This window comes from Solanum stenotomum, chromosome 3, assembly GCF_019186545.1.
Source record: "Solanum stenotomum isolate F172 chromosome 3, ASM1918654v1, whole genome shotgun sequence".
NCBI classification, from domain to species: Eukaryota; Viridiplantae; Streptophyta; class Magnoliopsida; order Solanales; family Solanaceae; genus Solanum; species Solanum stenotomum.
The window spans coordinates 17,339,345-17,348,069 of NC_064284.1; the positions used below are offsets into that span (position 1 = coordinate 17,339,345).

At 31.5% G+C, this 8,725-nt stretch overlaps 1 protein-coding gene across 2 annotated transcripts; it reads right to left on the minus strand.

The window, feature by feature from the left end:
* Window positions 1–2,795: 2,795 nt before the first annotated feature.
* Window positions 2,796–5,818, minus strand: LOC125857880 (protein IQ-DOMAIN 21). 2 transcript variants are annotated; one of them, XM_049537533.1, is made up of 5 exons: window positions 5,705–5,818; window positions 5,459–5,563; window positions 4,305–4,616; window positions 3,852–4,217; window positions 2,796–3,632 (listed from the first exon to the last, which is right to left on the minus strand). In XM_049537533.1, exons 2-5 carry the CDS (start codon window positions 5,537–5,539, stop codon window positions 2,982–2,984), a joined length of 1,410 nt encoding a protein of 469 aa, XP_049393490.1. In that variant the 5' UTR covers window positions 5,540–5,563; window positions 5,705–5,818; the 3' UTR covers window positions 2,796–2,981. The 2 variants fall into 2 exon arrangements, with proteins under 2 accessions (XP_049393490.1, XP_049393491.1); XM_049537534.1 differs by lacking the exon at window positions 5,705–5,818 and having other exon boundaries at window positions 5,459–5,694.
* Window positions 5,819–8,725: the final 2,907 nt, after the last annotated feature.

The following is an 8,725-nucleotide window of genomic DNA, read 5'->3' on the forward strand; positions in this document are numbered from 1 at the left end:
ATAATTATTTGCGATGATACCAAATGGGTGATGAAATATTTATGGTCTATGAGCATGAAAATATAGTTGTGAATGATATTGACCAACAAATGGCTCAAAGTGACAATGTCGGTTCGTCTTCTCGGTCATATGATCAAGAAATGCAAGTTCAACGTGACAAGATTGTATGTACCAGGTGGGAGAATTATATTAAAGATTAGTACACCACAATTTATGTTCAATTTTTTTATTGAATTAAAGTTGGATGAAACAATTAAGTGGAGAAGTACAAATAGTTTTATAATAATTTATTATGCGATTTTATAAATTTTTGTTTATTTGATAAGATTGAATAAACAATTGGGGTTGTTTTAATAAACTCATGGGATTCTTATGTTTATGAGAAAATATACAACACAAAAATTCTATATTGCATGTCCAAACTTCTAAATTTTTTTTAATTTCTGAGATGCAAAGTTATATTTTTTTTAAAATAAAAATCTTTATTTTTTTTTTTATCTATGGTCTTAAACTATATATATAGATGTATTTTTTAATCTTGTGATCTTAAGCACATCATGTAGAAGCTAAATTTAAAAATTGACAAAAAAAAAACATTCTTTAATGTTTTGAAACGAACTAAAAAAAGACAAATAAATTAAAAGATATAGTATAATTTTTTTATTAAAAAAAACTCATTTTACTAAAATAAAATTGGGACCTCCAAATTTGGGGGTCTAAACGGAGGCCTCATTTTTAAAGGCATTGAGTTGCTGATTGTGTTTTCTTATAGTATTGTGATGTTCTGTTTTAATGAATATAATGTATGGATAGGTTATATTGTTTTCATTGTTATCTAATGTCATATTAGTAAAATGTACAACAATCCTTTCAAAAAAGTAAAATATATGGTAGAACTATTATAAAAATGTAGGATAAAGGACTAAATCAAGATTATTAGATAATAATCAAATACGAAATGAGGAAATAAATTTATGGTAACACAACACAATTACACTAAATTGATCGGATGATTATATAAAATATTACAGTATTTTTTTTTTACTATATAACGACGAATTTAACAATAATAAATTTTCGGTAACAATTAAAACAAAAAATGTATTTAAGTTAATAATACACTAAAATATAAATACAATATAGGTAACAACTATCCAAAACAGAAGGTAATCCATTAACAATCACTGATAGATTATTAAGGTATAAATAGAGTCCTCAAAATAAAGGCTGTTGCATGAATTTTTCATCAAAACATTAATTACTCTTTGCTTAAATTTATTTTTCACGCAGTAGTTAAAAAGACCATAAGAAAGTTTATTTTGTTACGTGAGGAATTTTATTTTATTTTGCATGATTTTGGTTGAGATGAATTTAATTGGATAAATATGGCTGGCAAGATTTATTTAGCACTATGTTTTAGTTTTTTAATTATTTAAAATTGAAGTGTAATTATTAATTTTGGAAGCTTACGAAGAAAATAAGAAAACTTTCTCACCTGAATTCAATTTTTGTTTGTTCTTGTATGGTTAGAGTTTCAAGGTCTTAAGACCAGAGGCGGATCACATGTATAGGTGGGGATGCACCTATATTTGTTAATTTGAAAAAAAAATTATATATATATATGTATATCTATTTTAACAAACTAAAAGAAACTAAATATAACTATTAGTACCCCATTGAAAGCATAAAAGGGCAGTTTGTAGTGCGACTGTCCACACGACCATGGTTTGATCCTGACTAAAACAACATTTTATTGTTTTTATCTAGTTTATTTGCACTTGACATTTATATATTTTTTTAAAAATAACCTGGTTTGATTTGGTATGGAGTTTAGGAAAATAAAAACTATTTTTTAATGTTGTGGTCTTAGATTAAATTTATGTCAAATGTACCAAAATGTCATTTAATCTTGTGGTCTTAAACATGTCGACTGAAAAGCTGAAATTAAATTATTGCCAAAGAAAAAAAAATCATTTTTAAAAAAATAGACTAAAAAGAAAAATATCCTGATTCTTTTTAAAACTGAGAAAGTAATAAATTTATGATATTGCATGTAAACTTTATTCACTCAAACACATGATGAATTAATACATATTTTTACTTTATTAAATTGCTTCACCATGAAAGTTGATATGATTTATTGTAATCACTTTAAGTTTTACCTACTCATCTTAAATATTCATTTCCCTTTGCTTTCTCCTAAAGCCATATATATAGAACCAAATTTTTGGTCCAATTAATGGTGAAAAGTTGATTCCTTCCTTCCTCTCTAATTCACAAAGCTATGAGAAAACACATATAGCTTTCACATTTGACGTATACCCTAAATTAATTAAGTACCTTTTTAGTTTTAATTAGTAAGTAGTATTACTTTTTGACGAGTAAAACAGTTTGTTCTCAAAACAAAATGTTCCAACTTGCAATCTTTTTCCGGTAATCCTCAACTGTGTTAGGATTTAATTCGAAACTTTGATGTTTAATGGTAAGTTTTGGTGAATAGAGTTACTCGATGTAGTTGCTGGTGAAAGTTAATAAGTACCCCATGAAATGAAGTGCACACAAATTTATGCAAACAGCTCTGTAATTAAAAAAAAAAATAGCGACCAAAGAAACTATTGATGTAATTAAAATGATAGAAAAGTATCAAATGAGAGTTTACAATTCTGATAGTTAGATGAATTTGAATTCCTTAAAAGTAATATGTCATTTATCAAAGGATTTAAAATATTTTGAAATGCTTCAAGATTGAAAGAGTAAGTAGTATTAAACTTGTCATACACTTCAACAATAAAAACTACGTCTTAATTCCAAACAAGATTACATTTATCATATATTACATCCATTGCAAAAACTCAAACTTCATATATATTTAACCATCCAACTTAAATTCAAAATAGGATACAGAAACAAAAACAATAAGCTATTAGCACACAGCAACAGCATTTTTTATCAGTACTTTATTTACCACCAAAAAAAAAAAATCAACTAAAATTATATCTCCAGGGATGTGGTCCTAATGGTGAAGCCCGATCATCGCCACTTGATTCCGGACTGTAAGTTGCCATCCATTTATTAGCATGTCCACTACTGCGATTCGCGCTAGTTTTTGGGCTTGGGCTTCTTGAGGCTTGATAGATTGCTGTTGTACTTGCCCCTGAACTTGATTCAAGGCCCAAACCATAGTGTGCCCCCTTCCTTTTCGATGCATTCCATTGGGCTGCTGGTGGGCTACGATGCTTAACAAGGCCTTGATTCCTCACCTTGGCTTTTGCAGACTTAGTTGGGGTCATGTAGCTAGGGACATTATCAAATTTTGAGTGACCAACCTTCCGGGCTGAGTATGGGCTTGTTTCAGCTTGATCAAAAGTGTGACGGGCTGAGTTGATGGTCTCCGAGTCCAATGGCCCGGTGATTAGGTCCATTTCAACTGTCTTTTCAGACATGTCACTTGTTGTGGAAGGTGTCACATAGGAGCTGTCTCTTGGCACAATGTGTCTTGAGTATTGATATGGTTGAGAAGCCATCCATCGCTCCAGCCAACTCCAACCCCATTGTGACTTTTCGCGCTCATTTCCAAAAAATTCAGCGTCCTCACCATGTGGATCAATGTGCAATAGTTGTTGTTGCTTTTGCTGTCAACACCAATGACAATAGTACCACAACATTAGAACTTATCAATTGACTAAAATTTATAATTCATTTTAGTAAGGAGTTGATTTCTCAGATGGTCGTCACTCAACTACTAATAGTTATTCCAGAAAAGTGACTTTCTGAGATAATACCTATTAGTTGAGCAACCATCTGAGAAATCAACGATTTTAGTAAGTTAGGTCGATAAGGGAATAGCTAACCTGATAGGCAAAGGCATAAGCAAGAGCTCTTTCCCTTTTCATTTCAGCATCGAATTTTCTCCTACTGCTTTCTTGGATTTTGTCCATGCTTTGGTTCCTGTTATCCCAACCTTCTGCCCCTGACTTCTTGATGGGGCTGGTGTGCTTGTGTTGTTGTTCTTCAGCAGCGTGTCTTCGTGCTTCTTCTAGCTTGCTCTCTAGCCTCTCCTGGACTAACTGGAGCCTCCTTGCTCGTACTCTGCCCTGAACACGTACTAATGCTTGCATACATCTCATTGTCATTTGTGCTTGTTTTCGCACATTATGTCCTCTCACTAGTGCTTGTAGCCTCACCAATCCTTTCAGAGCACGCAAAGCTCGTCTTGCCTACAAAATCAGTAAAATTAAAGATTATTGAGATAAAATTGAGTAACAGATTACATAAACAAAAATTTGTCTAGGATTTTATTTTACCAGATATCCCCTGTAGTATGACTGAATAAGCGTGGCAGCCCTTTCCTCTGTAGACTGCACGCGGCCATAGCCACCAGCTAATCTGACGACTTTGGCAGCCGCGTGAGCAGCTGCAACAGCTGCCTCAGCTGCTGCAGCCGTGGCAGCTGCAACAGCAATGGCATGGTTATGATCCTCAGCTACAGTAGACGATGAATCAACGTTGCTCCCTCCATTACTAATAAGATCTGGAGAACTCCCTGCTGGAAAATGTTCAAGTGACACAACTTCAGGAGGTTCAGGTTGCTGCCATTTGCTGTCTAATGTTTCCTTCTGAAAAAAAATGATACAACAATTAAACCACCTCGGTCATCGTGCCATTAATTATCGCTTAATTAACATTAAAGACTCGAGATATGATTTTTTTTTGACAAGAGATTGTAACATCAGAGTGATGGTAGTGAGTCATGATGGAGAAGTAACGTAAGCAGCACATGTAATTATGAATATAGGTGGGGAAAATATAGGTGGAGTGAAAGCTAAAGGTCATGAACTCATTTGGTGTAAGGGGGACCAGTAGTAACCAAAAATTGAGTAAATAACTATGCAATTTATTTCTTGAAGAGGAAAAAGCCTATGGATTGCAGCTTTTGATGTACGATAGACTTTGTCGTAACAATAATAACTATGCTTCAGCACCCTACATGAATTCTCACGGATCATGTTTCTCCAAATAAAATAACAGATTTTATCAAAAGATACCATAAAATGACACAGAGCAAGAGAAGCTAGTGTAACTATAATATTGCTATCATTGGCATTTGTCTTATTAATAGTAAATAAATCCTCTTTTAGGGAACAACAATTACCATGGATCAACATAAGACAAGAACAAATCAATGGTAATTTGGATCATAATACTGAAAATCAACTAGGAACTAACTAAACATGTAATATCTTGCTCTAAAATATATTCTAGTGATATCAAAATTCTGTTTTTGTTCTTCTTTTTCTCTGTATTGATCTTGAAGATCATAAGACGAGTACAGAGTCAGAATTTTCACTAATGATGTTTAAGATATGAAAAACGAAGAAGTCAAGTAGATTAAACATATATACGAGGTGTTCGAATGAACCCCTTACCCCTGCATAAGATGTGAAAGAAAAAAGCTAACCTTCTTGTCTGGTGAATCTTTAGGAGACTGTTTAAAAACTTTCTTCACAGATGAAAACCAACCACTTCCTTTCTTGCCCATATTCAGCCAAAAGAATTGACCTTTCTGTCACAAAAAACACACACATTCAGCAGATCATAACCATCAAGACAACAAAAAAACAGAACTTTCCCAAGTAACCTACTGAAGAAGAAAGAAAGAAAGAAAAATAGTTTGGTGATAATAAAAAGAGTAGTAAGTGCAAACCTGCTTATTTTGCCGTTAGTATTTATCATTCTCACGGAGTCAGATCAAGAAGAGTACCTTTCCAATTGTTTAGCCCATATATATACAAACAATACTACTCTCCTCTTTTATTACTACAAACAAACAGTTGGCCTCACTAAAGTAGCCTTCTTAATTACGTATAATCCCTCCGTTTCAATATGTTTGTCTTATTTTGACTTGGCGCAAAATTTGACAAAATAAAGAACATTTTTAAATCATATGTCAAATGTATCAAAATGTTCTTAAAAAGAGCTGTTAAAAAAATGTTATTTTAAGTTTTAAATGGACTATAAAAAAAATACTATAAGATAAATAAATTGAAATGGACGAGTATCTTTTACACTATTTTTGCCCCTATTCACGGGTCTTTGGACATTCATTGGTTCCTCCTGAATAATATATATAAGCACTTAATATTCATTTATTGTAATTTTTCTCTCTTTCTAGTAACATGGTGTTCGATTTAGTTCGAGCGTATTTCGATTATTTATGGAATTTTTTTTTTTTGTTTCCTTCTTGGAAAGTTTTTTTTTAAAATTTTTAATGATTAGAGAAAATATTTTAAAAAAATAATTCAACCAACTAAATATGGAAAAATTAAAAGAGATGCATTTTTGGACGTCCTTATTGTAATTTTTTTCATAACAATGGTGTAGAAAAAAATTATTTAGTATTTTTGTCTTTGTTGAAATTTGAATCATGATCAAATGTAATCTTTACAAGTTTCATTAGCTGATGCCTGATAGGTCACAAGGTTGGGTGTGAGTACTTTTTTTTAATTGATAAATAAAGAAGACTATATATATATATATATGTTGAGACTTACATAGTTTAATGTTGCACCAAAAGATTACATACCTTAATGGGAGTCAGGTGTAGTGCCTGCTGAAACAAGACAGTCCAACTATTGATTACATACAAGTTGAGCACGAGTGTTGTGATGGGATGAATAAGATTTCTTTATTTTCAATTACAAGTCTCGCGTTCAAGTCCTGAGATTTGAAAAAAAATCTTGTTATGAAGTGTGTCTCCTTAAACGAGTCTTACTTACGTGGCGTAATCTAAATTAATCAGAGGTCAGCATGAACATCGAACACGAAAACAATAACTAACATACAAGTTGAGCAAGGAGTACAATTGTCTAATTAGAAGGTTCACGGGCGTGTGATAATGACATACAAATTATGTAAATTATTGTATTTTGTTCATTAGTAACTCCTATCATTTGTTAATTACTTAATTTGCCTAACCATCGATCTATTCACTACATGTACTTAATGAACTAGAACAATGTAAATTATGCAGTTTTAGACAAAGCATGAGTGAAATATCAAATACTCCATACACTTATATTTAGGGATCTTAATTAATTAACATTAATTAAATTACAGGGGATTGTTGGAGCTGAAATGGATAAAAAAATTAAAGGTGTGATTAATATTATTAATTAGGTAGATGAGATGAGAGTTTTTTGCTTGCATTTAAAGTGACATTTGTTGAAATATTAGGAGAAAATAGAAGCTTTTTATGGTGCACCTTCCTTAATAATCTCATGATTGTTTGTTCAAATTAAGCTTTGTGATAACCACTTTTCACCTTAATTATTCCTTTATATATAGCATAAATAGCATAATTTCTTTTTTACACATTAATTATTAATTTAAAAGTAAAGTGAATTTGAGTGGTTGAAGTTTGTTTGGTAAGAGAAAAGGTTTCCATATGCATAAATGAACAAAAATTATAAATAAGGAAATAAATAAATATAAAAAAATTCAAGTAAAATATATATAATTCCACAATTCTAATAACATACAAAAATAATTTTATCGTTGTTACTTGTCATAAGGCGTATTTCAGATGTGTTGGTAATATATATAACTAGAAAATAATTAGCTAAATAAATGGATATCATTGGGTTGTTCTTTGTTATACTCTTGTTTTATTTTTCTCTCTGGTATGATTCCTAATTAAGAAAAAAAAAATTAACTGTCAAATAGTACTAATTATTAATATATTTATCAACGTGACATACCATTTTTTAGTTATTGGATAATATATGCAAAAGTAATTCCTAATATATATGCTAATTATTTTTTAAAATATAGTAATTAAAGGAATAATCAAAAGTCTAATCCTATCAAAAAATTCAACATTCTTTTATTTTCGATAACTATTNTAGGAAACTTGCAAAGACATGGGTTCATGGAATTTCCTTTCTTAAAACCATCAATAATAACATAAATCATCATTAAAAAAAACATTTAATGCAAGAACCCATGCTAGAATCGAAATTAGGATTTTGAGTTTTTGAACAACTTTTGAAATCTTTTGGATTGACTCTTTGATTGAAGAAGGAATCAAAGATGAAGAGTCCCCATACTTTATTCTTCAAGAACCAAACGAAATTAGAGAAGAAATCAGCAGCCACCATCCACCCTAGCTCCATCTTTCACCTTGAGCTTCCATGGGGTTTTGAGAGAGTTTTTTTTTTTGAGAGAGAGAGGGTTTCTTTTTTCTTCCTAATTGGAGTGATTTAAATGGAAGAATTTTGGTCAAAAGGGTTTTATAATTTCTAGGAAATAATATATGTCCTTTGAAAAAAAAATGGTCCAACAGGCGGGTGAACAGTAATTTCGGTCACTGGAAATTTACATTTCGTGCCGGACAGATTTTACGAAAATGGGCATAACTTCTTCGTCGGAACTCCGAATGAGGTGAAACGAAGTGTGTTAGGTAGCTAACTCAAAGGGCTTTCCATGGATATGTTATGGGCCACCCAATTATTTGTGTGATAGGAGATATGACCCTCCAAAGTAGACCCTCGAAAAAGGCTTCACTTGGAAATTTCGGATTTTGATACGGTTGCTCTAAAATTTGGGTTAGACCCATTTCCCACTCAATTTGACCCCCTAAACAAGAATATGAAGTCGGATTCTCGAAAAACAAAACGGATCTTTTTATATACAGCTAAACAAGTTTCCGGTAACTTCCGAAGCACAT

Bases quoted from the DNA above. Each gene is read 5' to 3' on its own strand.
- LOC125857880 (XM_049537533.1), bottom strand. From the start codon at position 5,539: ATGGGCAAGAAAGGAAGTGGTTGGTTTTCATCTGTGAAGAAAGTTTTT. The intron at 4,617-5,458 runs GTTAGCTTTTTT...ATTTTTTTTCAG, and splicing joins AAGATTCACCAGACAAGAAG to AAGGAAACATTAGACAGCAA. The intron at 3,633-3,851 runs GTTAGCTATTCC...TGGTGTTGACAG, and splicing joins CTTATGCCTTTGCCTATCAG to CAAAAGCAACAACAACTATT.